This window comes from Lepidochelys olivacea (genome assembly GCF_965140295.1).
Source record: "Lepidochelys olivacea isolate rLepOli2 genome assembly, chromosome: 7".
Classification (NCBI taxonomy): Eukaryota; Metazoa; Chordata; order Testudines; family Cheloniidae; genus Lepidochelys; species Lepidochelys olivacea.
The window spans coordinates 21,479,654-21,494,980 of record NC_140417.1 but is presented as its reverse complement, the minus strand read 5'-3'; the positions used below and the strand labels follow the sequence as shown (position 1 = coordinate 21,494,980).

At 44.5% G+C, this 15,327-nt stretch overlaps 1 protein-coding gene across 1 annotated transcript in view; it reads right to left on the bottom strand.

Moving 5' to 3' along the window:
- The window catches only part of SLC41A3 (solute carrier family 41 member 3), a 36,399-nt gene that overhangs the window by 18,922 nt on the left and 2,150 nt on the right, over positions 1 to 15,327 (bottom strand). Inside the window, exon 2 of the mRNA XM_084634431.1 lies at positions 14,669 to 14,985. Coding sequence (XP_084490557.1) covers positions 14,669 to 14,959 — 291 coding nt within the window. The 5' untranslated portion in view covers positions 14,960 to 14,985. The remainder of the gene's footprint in view (positions 1 to 14,668; positions 14,986 to 15,327) is intronic.

Sequence of the window (15,327 nt, the reverse complement as noted above, 5' to 3'; positions counted from 1 at the left end):
CAAAGAGATTTTGAACAGGGTATAAAAAATACTTGTGCTTTAGGGCTTAAGACAATCTCTATCTATTAGGAATTAGGATGATACCTTCCTGGAAGCATCTTCCCACCCTGCGTTTCTGGATACTGAACTGGATGGACTGCAGGTCTAAACCAGTATGGCAATCCCCATATTCCGATGATTGCCTTTGAGTTGAGTTACATGAAGCTGATGTTTCAAACTGTGACATTCTATACGATCTGAAATCTCAAGTACAGTAGACCCTCAGAGTTACTAACACCAGAATTTCGAACAAACCAGTCAACCACACACCTCATTTGTAACCAAAAGTATGCAATCAGGTAGTAGCAGAGACAAAAAAAGAAAAGAAAAGAAGAAGCAGATACAGTACTCTGTTAAATATAAAGTACTAAAAAAATAAAGGGAAAGCAGTATTTTTCTTCTGCATAGTAAAGTTTCAAAGCTGTATTAAGTCAATATTCAGTTGTAAACTTTTAAAAGAACAACCAGAATGTTTTGTTCAGAGTTACGAACAACCCCCATTTCCGAGGTGTTCATAACTCTGAGATTCTACTGTGGCTTCAGTGACTAATGCAGAAATAATGTGCAACTTATTTGAATATACCTTTAAAGATAACGTCTGGCCATGCACTGAACTACTGTATGTTCAGGAGGTTAACAGATAGTCATGCTGCAGCCAGAGGAGATCCTCTTGGAGAGGAGTGACACACCAGACAAGCTTATCAGAAGGTTCTGAAGTCTGCAGAGCTATTCTGAAACTGATCCAAGTGCTGCAACAAGACCCCTTTTCAATTACTGTGGGAAATCTGATTCTGGGACAAACTGAGGAGGACTATCAAAGTTCCTCCTAATGTCGCTTCCAGTTTCATTGTTGCCCAGTGGAGCCAGTTAGGAATACAAGGATCAAATTCAGCCCCGGTGTAAGTGGATGGATCTCCCACTGACACCATTGTCCAGAGGTCAGTGGCCTGGCATCTCAGCAGACTTTAATCCAGCTGAAGACACTGGGATCTGCAGGCAGTCAGCACCTTTGAAAATCAGGCCACAAATAGACCTAATTTAATAAACACCCACTACAAGTGAGGAAGGTGGTGGGCAAAACATCTCTTCTGAGCCTCCTGTAGTGATGACCTGGAAAAATAAGCTACGGGATGTTAAGAGCTAACATGAGTGGGGAAGGCGTACTAGTCATACTACCTGAAAGTCTTTAACTTTTGTTTGATTTTGTCAACACCTAACTCAAACACCTGAAATACATTTGGGGTGGAAAAAAAGAAAAGAGATATTTGTTAAAGATTCAAACACCCCTCTTTAATTAAGGGGTAAGAAAGCTTCCCTCCAGTACACATTTGATCCTTCCAGTGAGTCTTCCAGAAAAAACAGGAAAGACCAGACTTGATCTTCTTCCTGTAAAGAACAGGCATAACTTTACCTCCTGCCACCCCACCTCCCCCAAGCTTGCAGGTTTTATACATAAAAAGAAGCCAAAAAAGGACAGAAACACAAGTGTTTAATTTCTTTTGCAGGCCAACTTTAAGGATCATGGTTTGTCATACCAATATGCATCCGATGAAGTGAGCTGTAGCTCACGAAAGCTTATGCTCAAATAAATTTGTTAGTCTCCAAGATGCCACAAGTACTCCTTTTCTTTTTGCGAATATGTTTTTGAGTTTCTATTGTATTCTTCAGATTCCTGCATGGATCCTGCAGGCTTCAAGCCAAAGTAGGCTAAGTTAATGGAGTGCCTTGTACGATTCGCAATGCTTCGCTTTACATATTGTATCTTTTATATGAATTACTTTGTGGGTCCATGGACAATTAATTAAAAATGAAAAAAAAAAGTAAAAAAACCCACAATATTCAGATCACTTCATTTTCCCCCCATTAGAGAGTCTCATTAGTAACATGCCAGGAATCCAAAGGCAGTATTAATTATTATAATTTGTACTGCAATAGTGCCTGGAGCCCCATACTGGACTAGCCCCCCTTGTGCAAACTGCTGTATAAACTGAACAAAAAGAGTTTACAATCTGAACTGAATGAAACACAAAGATTGAAACCAGTTAACACAGAACAGTGATTTTCAACCTGTGGTCTGCAGACCCCTGGGCATCCACAGACTATGTCTAAGATTTCCAAAGGGGTCTGCACCTCCACTTGAAATTTTTTAGGGATCTGCAAATGAAAAAAATATTGAAAACCAGTGATATAGAGGAACAGTCCTCAGAGATGACAGCTTCCCAGGTGGAATATTCCAGCTAGATTCTGTGGCATTTCATAGGCGTACAGGACCAAAAGCAGGGCGGGGGCCTTTCACATCTGCACTGGGGTCAGAGCAAAACTGAAGTGAGCTGGCCTGTGCTGTCGGAGAAGCTCAGGGCTGGAATACTGGGTGGCGTGGCATCTCAGTCCTGAGCTGCATTAGCAGAGCAGGATTGGGCAGTCGGTCTGGAGCAACAGATGGGTGCAGCAGGTCAGGACTGCAGCCCAAGTGTGTGTGTGTGTGTTTGGGAGGGAGCAGGGGAGATGCCTGAATAAAGACTTCAGGACTGAGTCTAAGAATAGTAACATTTTCATGATTCCTCCAACACCAAGTGAAGTGAAAACAGGTTTAGGAGGAACGTGAACATCCCCCTGCAGTATCGCAAGCCTACACTGTGTTAATGTCACAAAACTAGGAAGTGAAACTCACGAGAAACCCAAAATAAAACTGACCTCCCTCATTTCACTGTCCAAACTAATCCAAGCAGAAAAAGTTAAACATAATACATTGCATAAAGCAAATAATTTTATAAAAATCCCTGTCAGTGCTAACAATCTCATGTGCTACTAGCAACCAATGGTGAAGAATACTTCATGCATACGGCTATAATGTGGACAGTGTCTCACTGAGGATGAAAGAGAAGCTTTATTCCTGAATGTTCATGCTTGAAATGTAATCCTCCTGGATCAAATCTGATTCCTCACATTAATGTAACACAGTGGGCCAGATACCAACCTGTAGTCTGCAAGGCTGGTGCCTCTCTAGCAGTGCAAAGCAGTCTGGAAGCCGGTTCAACATGTTGGCTGCAAATTCCTGTGGGGTAGGTGGAAGTGTCTAGCCAGAGCAGTTCTAAGCCATACTCCGCCCCCAGTGCAGGGAGCAAATCATGGCCATGACTAGAGCACTGAGCCATTCTGGTTATCCCCAGAGGGAGGAACAGACTCTGAGGGGCTGCTACCAGTCAGGGCATCCTAGAGTAGCCTTGAGGCTACTCACTGGGGATGCATAAAGCTGATTTACAACCACCTTCCCAGCCCCTCTAGTTGTGTCAAGCCCAGCTGAAGATTTGGGCCTCAATAGAAATTCTATCTGTTTAAATTAAAGTACAAATAGATTAATTTGCATATATCTCAGATTGTGCTATCATTTAGCATTTGGAACCTATCACTGTGCCAACTTCAGCCCTGAAATAGGCGGGTGCACAATTCCAGGAAATTTACAATGGGGTGACAGAGTACAGAACAGGTTTCATTGACTCTTCTCAGCTCAAATTTGAAATTGACTGTATAGTTCATTTCTCCCTTGCCTACACTTTTTAATTCCTCTGTCCCTCTGCTATTATTTAGCTGGTAACTTGGTAAAGCAAATGGGATGCAGTTAAAAAAAGAAGTTGATTTACTGTATTTTTTTGCTGCTGCATTAGTCTCTGATTTGAGAGCTGTTCATTTGACTGTATCTGCTTTTCTAGAGTCTCAAAAGGCCCACAGGAATGCATCTAGCCACTTCCTCTCCCCAGCTTGTTATCGCCATGGATCAGAAGAAACAGTGTGGCCTCTCTCCCTGGCTAAGCTTGCAAATTGGAATAAAGGAGTTATCTCGAAGAGCAGCCAAAAATAGAGAGCATAGCTTGGTGCACTTCCCACCTCCATGCCTTCTGTAGGAAGCCATGTAAATGGGAAAGTGCTTGCAGCCACAATACAGAGGCATTTACTTTCCACCTGCCTTCCTTCTTCCCCTCACTCATTCACAGCTTGCAAAATACTGGTAGTGAAATCCTGACTCCACTGAAATCAGTGGCAAGACTCTCTGGGTACGTCTACATAGCAAGTAGCGGCCCGTAACATCGAGTCTCAGAGTTCGGGTCTACAGACTTGGGCTCATGTTATGCCACTCAAAGTAGTGGCGTACATGGTCAGGCACGGGCTCAGATGCCAAGGGAGGGGGTAGACTTCAGAGCCTGAACTCCAGTCTCAGCCGCAATGTCTACACAGCTGTTTTTAGCCCAATAGCATTAGATGAGGCTCTGAGACTTGCTGCCATGAGCCACCACTTGCTGTGTGGACATACCCTGAGTGTTGCAATGTTAAGCAACTGCTTGTGGCCCTGTGCTTTTGGGAGTTCCATGCAGACTTATAATCCATGGAGTGGAGTGGCAACTCACCTCTCAATCTTTTGGCAGTAGGACCAGAGAAGGAGGCACATGCCTCTACATGCCCCTTTACAGCAAGGTAGGGCCCTGAAAATTATATATAGCCAGTCCCAGCTTCCAGCACAGTGCCACTCTGCTGCTGTTTGGCAAAACAAGAGCAGTGTAAGTAAACTCATGTACACTCACTACACAGCATTCACTTCCATTATCAAGGTGGTACTTGTTTCTGTGTGTTCACATCTCTCTAACAAGGGTAAATAAGGGGATGCTGGAAAGCACTTTGTTGCAGTAACTGGAAATCCTTTAAAACAGATTTCTCAGTGTCAGACCAGCTCCTGCTAAAGGGCGGGGCACAGAGTCAGTTACGAGAGCTAGAAAGGGCCTCTGGGGTTGGTGAATCTCAATGTTACCAATTCTCACAATTTCATGTCAAGTCTTGTGGTATTTTCCTTAAGTTCACAGCTCTTGGGGTCTCATGAATACATCAAAATCTCAGCCTGTTTTAAAAGGATGTAAATTTCTCGTCCTCTTTGTTGTGGAGAAAAGTTAGAAAACATGAATCTTACTGGCTCAAAGACCAGAACACAAATAAAAAGCGCCCCAAATATATTATTTTTTGAAATCTCATGATTATTAAGTCATCTCATGATGTTTTTGGGTCTGACTCATGATTTCTGAATGCTTGGGGTCGGCAACACTGCAATCTATTGCAGAAACATCTCCTCTAAGCTATTTTTGATTCATAGCAGCAATGATGCTTACACCTCCTCTGGGAGTCAATTCCACTGTCCAATGGTTTCTCTTCCTATTAACTTAGAAACTTTTCCCTGTTATTTTGCTTAATGCATGGACCATCCTGTACAAGTTTCCAAGACCCTAATGTGTAAATAAATTAAGTATATATTAGGTACAGAGTCTGGTATTTATATCACGTGTGCAGTATGTTGGAATGTGTGCATCAAGTGTGTGTTATATATTTTCTACCTAGACAGATACAAAGGTACAGCAATATTCTTGAACAGGATCCCGCTTTCCAACAACTCCAAAGGATTTTAACACTTTACGTTAAGGGAACGTTTACACTTAAAATGCTGCAGCTGAGCTGCTATAGCACTTCTGTGTAGACACTACCTACGCCAAAAGAAGCCATCCTGTCAGCGTACGTAATCCACCTCCTTGAGCGGTGGTAGGTAGGTCGACAGAAGAATTTTCCTTAGTGCTTACAGAGGGACTTAGGTTGGCTTAAATGGATCGCTCAGGGGTGTGGATTTTTCACACCCCTGACCAACATAGTTAAACCAACTTAATTTTCTAGTGTAGACGAAGCCTAAGATTTACCTACTTGACAAGGACTTGGTGAGGATTAGTATTTTAATGCCTGTATCCTGCTCTGAAAGATAAGGCTGCAGATAAGTAAGTGCTAAGTATTATTATATAGCACAGGGGAGATGGTTAAGGAGAGGAGCTCCTGTAAGGCTAAAAGGTAGGTGTGTGCCTTGGAGCAGAGCACAGGTGGGTTGTTAGGCATAGTTCAGCATCAGGATACACTACTTCAGTTAGCCATTCTTTCTTTACTGCTCCTCACATCATATTCCCTTGAATCAATTCATTCTTTGCACCATTATTTTCCTTGGTCAAGTGACAGAGCAAGACTCCCCCCCCCCAAATATAAAGCAGTGCCCGTACATGGCTCCTGCTGGGGTACAAGTGCCAGAGAATCCTATGAACTCCAGCTTGCTTTTGAACACGGTACATAACAGTCTGAAAGCAGCAGAAGCTGTGCCAACATTCTGATTTGCAAATCCACCCACATAAGGTACCCAAACAAGATCAAATTTTGAGTTTCTATTTGCGCCACCAGTACAAAGGAAAGCTAGACGGGCCAGATTCTGATCTTGGGCACAGTAGTGTAAATCCAGCATAACTCTACTGAAGTCAAAGGGAGTTATGCTGAATTTATACCCAAGTAAATGGGATCAGAATCTGGCCCAGAAATGTTTAGATTCTAGTCTTATTTTCTTATTCTGTGCCTATCACCAGGATAGCTGAGTGCCTTCAAGATTAAAGAATAATCAATGAAAATAACCTCTAGTATCCAAGAACTGAAATGATAAACTTGCTTCAAAATGTGAACATGTTAACCACAGCTCTGACCTGGAACTTTCTCACTGGTGATCTGTGGGGGATAGAATGAATATGGTACAACAGATGAATATGCTATAGCATCTGTTTGATCCCAGTACTGTGGCCTGGTGCAGCTTCATACAAGTTGCCCCAAAATGCGTGGCTGGGCACAGAATGGGAGGAACCGTTCCTCTACCGTACCTAGGGTACTGTCTGTCCAGCCGCCCATCCCTAAATACAAAGCCAAACACCCTGATTTAGGAAGAGCCCTTCCTACATATTGACACAAAGAGGATGCTCTTTAGCCTGGGCAGGACCCGATGGCAAACATGCTTATTAGACACACGAATTACAAATGCATATGCAAGGTCACCAAGGCAAACCAGCCCCTTGCTACTAAGCTGCTTAATCACACATACGTACTTGAACAACATCCATCAACAGGCCAGCAGCCACCATGCCCAAACCAGCCAAGAGGAATGGCACAAAGATCTGGACGGCAATGGAGAAGGACGTCTCTGGGAGAAATCCATTCGCTGACCTGGTCAGCTTGCAGGTGAAACCTCTCAGTTTCTTCCCATGGAAGCACAGCTCCAGTTGTAGCTGGGTGAACACCATGGTCAAATGCCATTAACCCATATTCAACAAGCAAAGCACGAAAAAAAGCCAGGAAATCACACACACCACACTCCCAGCTGCTTGCTCCACAGTTTGAAGACACTTCTCCCCAACCTAGCAGTGAAGCCACAGTCCTTTGTTTCCTCTTCTCCTCCTCCCTTCCAGAGAGCCACAGCAAGCTTATCTTCCAAAATCAGCTTGACTTGGTTGAGCTCAGACTGAGAGGAGCCTCATGGAAGCTCTTTCTCCATGTTACCTCCAGAAGAATTTAAAAGAGAAGAAAGAAAGATTGCTGAGATGTTTGTGAATAAATACTGATGATCCCACCTCTGCTCCAGCTTCCCCCAGCTCAGTGAAAACCAGAAAGACCTGCTCCTCAGGCTATGGCATAAGAGTCCCTGTGCAAAGAGTGACAGGCCACGCAGGAATCCCTCAGTGTTCTCAAAGGCACAGGTGTCCTTTCTCCTGAGGTTACATTTCTTCACAGAGCATGACTTGCCTTTGATACAATGGTTTAATATATAAGCTGGTGCTGAAGTAACCCCAGCACGTGGGGCACTGAACTTTTCTCACCGTTCCAAGGCCAAGGGGTGGGGCAATTAATATCCAGGTTTTCATTTGGTTTCCCTCAAAGTCTCTGAGAGCAGGAGTCCACGCCTGTTACAACCACGGCTATGACCCAGCTCCCATCAGGGAAGGCAGCAAAGCTGTACTGGCTGTGAGAACGTTTGCCCCGCCTGACCTCCGTTTTGCTCCCCCCTCTCCAGTCTTGTCTGTGGTGTACGAGCTCAGGAAGGAATAATCAGCTTATGTCGCCTGTATCTCTAAATGATTGACTTAAAAAAATTCCACAGAACCAACCAATGAGCTTCAAAGACGAATACCCTTATCTGCTGTCATCACATCAACTTTCCGCTAGCTCACAAAAGACCAAGATAAAAGTCACAGCAAGAGCTTATTTAAGGTAGCTCTATAATCTCACTAGACCAGGGGTCTCAAACACGCAGCCCGCGGGGCTATTTCCTGCGGCCCGACAGCTCCCTGCGGTCCCCCTGCGTTTACCAAGAGCGGCTCCGGCCCGGCGCGCACCAGAGGCAGGGCAGGCTCCCTGCCTGCCTGCCCACCCTGCCCCCGCGCCACTCTGGGAAGCGGCCGGGACCTGGGAAGGGTGGGGGGCCAAGGGGTCTGTGTGTTGCCCTGGCCACTCCTCCAGGTACCTCCCCCAAAGCTCCTATTGGCCCGGTCCCCCATTCCCGGCCAATGGGAGCTGTGGGGGTGGTGCCTGGAGGCGCGGCCAGGGCAACACACAGACCCCTGTCCCTCCCCTCCCCCAGGTTCCGGCCGCTTCCTGGAGCAGTGTGGGGGCAGGGCGGGCAGGCAGGCAGGCAGGCAGGGAGCCTGCCCTGCCTCCGGTGTGCGCCGGCCTGTAGCCCACCTCCCGAACCCTTCCTGCAGCCAAACCCCCGGCTGCGCCCCGCACCCCTCCTGCACCCCAACCCCCTGCCCTGAGCCCCCTGCCGCACCCTGAACCCCTCCTGGGAATGGGGGCAGGGAAGGGATGGGAAGAGGCGGGGCCTCATGGAAGGGCTGAACTTGGGGCAGGGCCGGGGCAGCGGGGGGCGAGGTGCAATGTACTAATGTACCCTCGGGCCAATGTACTAATTCTCATGTGGCCCTCGTGGTCATTTGAGTTTGAGACCGCTGCACTAGACCATGGGGGGAAAAAGGGAAAAGTTTCCAAGTTTCCAATAGCTACTATATGCTCTTTCACTTCCTGTCCTAAAGCTTAGTGCAGCACTGCTGCATGCTGCTGAATAGCTCTTGCGTTTCACCCCAGAGGTAGCTTCACCTCAGTGCTTTCTGCTTAACGATACTTGGCCAAAGTCACTGGCATACGCCCGTTGACTTCAGTGTGGTTGCGCCAATTTATGCTAGTTTTGTATAATTTGTATCATTCTTTGTAGAGATGGGCCTAAACTGTAAAGCTCAAATCCAGATCCAAACTTATCTAAACTTGGGGGTGGAAGGTGTTTTGTCAGGGCTCCTCTGTGACAGGATGGATGAATTTAAATCAGCAAACAGGAAACCTTGGTTTAAATCAACAATTTTAATCATGTTTTGAATTTGAACTTTTAAGTTATTTTCCTGAAGAAAAGTTGATTCTCACTGGTTGATAACTATTAATCCACGTTGATCTGCAACTAAATATAGCCTTTACTCTAAATTTGGTCCTTCTTTCTACTAACCAGGAGGGTACACTATAGCTATATATATTTATTACATAGCTTAACATACAATTATTCAGATTCTTCATTTTTATATTTTTTATTATTTTAGAAAATGGCAAATGATTCATTTCTTATTCACTATCTGGTGATTAACTTTTTTTAAATGTGATTTGTGTCAAGCCCCATTTGGATGGAAATGCAAATTCAATTAAAATACACAAAAACTGCATTTTACTTGTTTTCATTAAATAAATGTGCTGAAAATGCAAGAAAAAAAGGATACCAAAAAGTTTATCAAAACATGTTTTGCATTTAAAACTAACCTGTTTATTAAACGAAGTAAGTATTATCTGTAGTTAGTGAATTGAACCAATTATTTCTGATCACTGTAGAATCATAGAATATCAGGGTTGGAAGGGACCCCAGAAGGTCATCTAGTCCAACCCCCTGCTTGAAGCAGGACCAATTCCCAGTTAAATCATCCCACCCAGGGCTTTGTCAAGCCTGACCTTAAAAACCTCTAAGGAAGGAGATTCTACCACTTCCCTAGGTAACACATTCCAGTGTTTCACCACCCTCTTAGTGAAAAAGTTTTTCCTAATATCCAATCTAAACCTCCCCCACTGCAACTTGAGACCATTACTCCTCGTTCTGTCATCTGCTACCATTGAGAACAGTCTAGAGCCATCCTCTTTGGAACCCCCTTTCAGGTAGTTGAAAGCAGCTATCAAATCCCCCCTCATTCTTCTCTTCTGCAGGCTAAACAATCCCAGCTCCCTCAGCCTCTCCTCATAAAAGTCATGTGTTCCAGACCCCTAATCATTTTTGTTGCCCTTCGCTGGACTCTCTCCAATTTATCCACATCCTTCTTGTAGTGTGGGGCCCAAAACTGGACACAGTACTCCAGATGAGGCCTCATCAATGTCGAATAGAGGGGAACGATCACGTCCCTCGATCTGCTTGCTATGCCCCTACTTATACATCCCAAAATGCCATTGGCCTTCTTGGCAACAAGGGCACACTGCTGACTCATATCCAGCTTCTCGTCCACTGTCACCCCTAGGTCCTTTTCCGCAGAACTGCTGCCTAGCCATTCGGTCCCTAGTCTGTAGCTGTGCATTGGGTTCTTCCGTCCTAAGTGCAGGACTCTGCACTTATCCTTATTGAACCTCATCAGATTTCTTTTGGCCCAATCCTCCAATTTGTCTAGGTCCTTCTGTATCCTATCCCTCCCCTCCAGCGTATCTACCACTCCTCCCAGTTTAGTATCATCTGCAAAATGTCTGTGTCCTTCAAGATTTTAGAACTAGTAGATCTCATCCTCTCACACCTGGTTTCTATTTGTAAACTGTAAGAGAAAATAACAAGCTTTCCTGCTTTTTCAACTCCCAATTGGCATCTTAATTTTGAATGACCTAGTCACTGAACTGAACTAGTTGAATAAACTGAAATGAAGGAAATATTCTCTCTGCAGTCAAAAGTTGTTTTAACACATAACCTGCTCCCAGGTGCTTAGCTAGTGGCTGCCACCAATTCAGTTTGACTTTCTTTCAAAGTTGGCAGCAACTACTGAATGTAATTTTTTGTATTTAAATGATTTTAATAGATTATAAATTTAAATTTCAAAATTAATTTTAAATGTTTTTAAAATAAAGTTGTATTTAATTTAAATAATCTGGTTTCAATTGAAAAAGTGTTTTTTTTTAATCTTCACTTTATACCTAGCCTTCTCTGTAATAATTTGGATGGCATGTTAGGGTCTTGGAGTCAAAAGGTTATATATAAGTTATTTGTAATAAAAGGGGGTTTGGACGGCCTGAGGAATTGGAAATTGGATAGGGAGCCTTTCACTGATCAGTTTCTGGTTTAAATTCAGCCAGTCAGTAGTGATAGAAATTGCTGGCTGTTTGATGACCAGTGCAAAGAGTTTGCTTGTCTCAGTCCAGTTCCTAGCATTCAAAATCAACATTGAAAAACCCTCATCACTATATTTGGCACTAGCTGGCCTCTGAATGGGCATTCTCAGCAAGGAGATTTAAGGACACATGGACCACGGACTCTGAACTAGCATTTGTCCCCAGAGCTAAGCACACTGGCTGGGAGAATGGATACCTTCCCCAGCCCTAAATTCACACAAACACACACACAATTATCAAGTCTAAAGGGTTTGGCTGCACAAGGATCTCCAGGTAAGTGTTAGAGGCCACAAAACAAGAACCCTGGCTCCAGATTCCTGACTCAATCCTTTGCTGCTCCCAGAGACAATGCACCAGGAGCAATGCAGAGAGGCAGTATCCTCAAAGCCCGTGGGATTTGGCACTCCACCAACAGCAGCACATGGTGGCTGTCAGGAAGCAAAGAGGGGAGGTTGTTTCAATCCTCCCTGCTGGAGGAGAGCTGAAAGGGACAGGAACAGGGGAGACTAAACAGAGAAGCTCTCTCCAATGCCTACAAAATGGGTTTTATGACCCAGTCTCCTTCTTCCCACCAAGAACTTCAAGGTAATAGGATGAAGCTCTGGTTCCACTCAGAAGTCCGAGGTCAAGTGAGTAACAAATGCAGAGCTGCTTCTAGTCAGCAACCTCAGGATTTCAGGGGTTTGTATTCATGTATGCAGATAAACAATATACAGTCCTAAAGAGTCACTGTAGGTTGTGAATTGCTCATTCATAGGCAAAAGCATTAGTATAAGAAGAAAAGGAGTACTTGTGGCACCTTTAGAGACTAACCAATTTATTTGAGCATAAGCTTTTGTGAGCTACAGCTCACTTCATCGGATGCATGTGAGCTGTAGCTCACGAAAGCTTATGCTCAAATGAATTGGTTAGTCTCTAAGGTGCCACAAGTACTCCTTTTCTTTTTGCAAATACAGACTAACACGGCTGTTACTCTGAAACCTGTCAGTATAAAGAGAGTATCAGATTGTTTGAAAGACCCAGTGCCATAAAGGGACATAATAGCTAGTATGTCCTATATTAAAGCTTTGGCAAGCTGGGGTGAATGAGGTTATCACTCTCCCTCATGCTCCATTACTAAGTAAGCACAATAAAAAGCATTCAACTGGCAAACAGACAGGCAGAAAACATAGTTAACTCAAGCAGCCCATGTTTGCACACTGGCTTTTTTATTGTACACTTAAGGAACCTCTGATTGAGAGTCATATATCTGGAGCCTCACCCCTTCCAGCACAAACCATCCCACAAGGTAATATTTTGCTTAAACTAAGTTCTTTCAGGCAGGAAACCACTTCTGGTTATATGCCTAGACAACGCCTAGCACAGTGGGGCTCTTACCCCTGACTGGGGCCTCTTGAATAACTTTCAAAAAGAAAATCAGAAGCGCTAAGAGGAGCAGAGGAAGAGACACAAAATGCCAAAGAACAAGATTTTAAACACATTTTGTTTGGATGGGACTTATCATTGCTGCAGAATATGGTAGCACAAGCGCTCCCCAACAGTGTGGCTGGCCACCTTCCTGCCCCCCATGTTCAAATCACTGGAGGGCAGGCCTGTTAAGCACCAGTGGGGTCTAGGAATAAGAACAGTACTGATACTGCTAGTTCACTGCCAGTGTGGGGCGAATTATTTCAATATCGTTTTTTAATTTATTTATCTCCCTCCCTCTATCTGAGCAGCGACAAAAAGGAGAGGAGGGAGCACTTATGTCAAGGTGGGCTGGGAGCAGGCAGACCCTGAGTGAATAAGGGAGGAGGCCAGAAAGGACCACGAGGGAAATGCTGAGTTCCTATTCATTCAGCAGAAGCCGCAGCAACAGGTGGCTTGGGATAAGTTAGGCTGGTGGGGAGGCAAACAAGGGAGGAAGAGTCCAAGCAGCAATGAGTCCATCCATGGCGGGGATGGAAAGAGCCATACATTCACTTGGGCTGTGCACATTCATCAGGACTCCCAAGTGCTAGCAGATGGAGTGCTTGTCTTTCCACAAGTGAGCCTGCACGGGGCTGATTTCTTCCCTGACTGGTAAGGAACTCGGCATGAGAGGGAAGGGTACTATGTATTCTTATTCACATATAATTGTTTGTAATTTCTGTCAGATAGAGGAATTCATTTCACTTCCTGTTCTAAACTACAGAGTGACCTTGCCGTGCATCTGTTTAACAACTGGCACACACTTCCCCAGAAGTGGCCGCCTTTCAGGAAACACTTCACCCGCCACTGTATATATGATCTGTAAAGTGGTTGTGTGAACATTAGATAAAAGGTAATTTATCTTAATCATCAGTTACTAATAAAAAAGGAAAAATCAAAACAGAGATTAAAAATTAAAAACCAAATTAAAAACCCTTTATATGTTAAAACTCCATTAAGGGGGAGACAAAAACAGGATCAGGAAGGACATTCTAAATTCAGAGGCGCTCTGCTGAGCTACTGACACATAGCATCTTCTGTTCTAGGAGGGTTCTTACAAGAGTGGATAATGGGTGCTGCAGTATCTGGCATCAATTGGTGAATTAAGGACACTGTGCCAGTCTTAAGAGGCAATGCCCTTTGCTTCTGTAGGTCCTAGTTGATCTCCTTACACCACAAGAGTAATCAAGGGGCTGAAGGGAAATAACTCCAACTCTGTGAAAGTTGTCAATACCAGCACAGGGCTTTCAGTGTCACCATATCAGATAACAAAGGGGCACGCTGACCTGATAGCTTGCTAGTCAAATACACAGGGAGGAAAAATACGAATGCAAAGCTGAAAAAGCACTACCCATTAGAAATAACACATTGTGACCTCTTGATTGTACTGCAGACATGAACTGTAACTCTAAATGTAAATTGCCTAAAATTAGTTCTTAGTCTAATCAGAACTTAGACTTTAAGTAGTGTCTATGACAGAAAACGTGTTACACAGGCTGGAAAGCGACAAGTTGTTCATTAGAAGGCCTTAGAAACAAACATGGAGAGCAACTGGGTGCTCAGCAAGTTGCACTCGGCACTAAGAAGAGCACTAGGGAGCTCTGGGGCTTGGAAGCACTATAGTGATGCCTTCAGTCTCCATGGGAAGTGCAGGACAAGGCATCTGACAGGCCTCACCCAGTGATAGCCAGAGCACTCTGCAGAAGTAGCTGTATAATGCTGGATTGAATTTTGGGGTGGGGAAGGAAATGAACATCTAAAATAAAGGGAGACCTTCTTCTCTCCCATATCCATCCAACCTGCTGTAACCCTGTCACTTGTGCATATCCAGGAAAGGAGAAAAGGCAAGAGCTCTGAAGCCTGGTAACAGGACACCACACACAGAAGAGCTTTTTACCCTTACCTGAACATAGTCCAAAACCATCCCAGCCAAGACCATGCCAAGCCCTGCTAACAGGTACGGCAGGAGCACCTGCAGGCCAATTGCAATGGCTGATTCGTCCTGCAGCTTTGCCATGGGCCCTTTCCCCTCAGCTGGCTGCTTCTGCAGTGAGACCAAAGGGACATCCTCTGCTTCCTGGCTGCCAAGTCTGCTGTCCTTGTGTTTACCCTTGCTCTTTGCTTTGTGCCTGGATCGCTTTCCATTTTTCGTCCTGCCTTCCTTCCTCCGCTGCCAAGCTTCCTCCTCTTTCATCTTGATCCTCTCAAATCAATGGCTTTCTAAAGATGCAAGACAAGAAACAGGCCAAAGTGAGAGATGATAAAAGGGAGAATCCCATGAGGTGTTTTTTTTTATTATTGTTGTTGAGAGAGAGAGAGGTGCCCTTTGTATTCAACCACACGGTTACCTCCATCCCATCAGCTTTAGGGCAAAATGCTACCTATTCCTCCAAGCAGTAGCACAGATTACTAGTTGATCCAAGTATTGGTCCTTTTAGACTTTCATTTAGCCTCTCATTCCAGGCCACTGGTTTCCCTCTCCGTAATCCCATCTCTCTGCACTGGCATGGGGTCATGCCACACCTCCTGCCATGCATTCCAGCACTCACTCAGTAAAAGGCC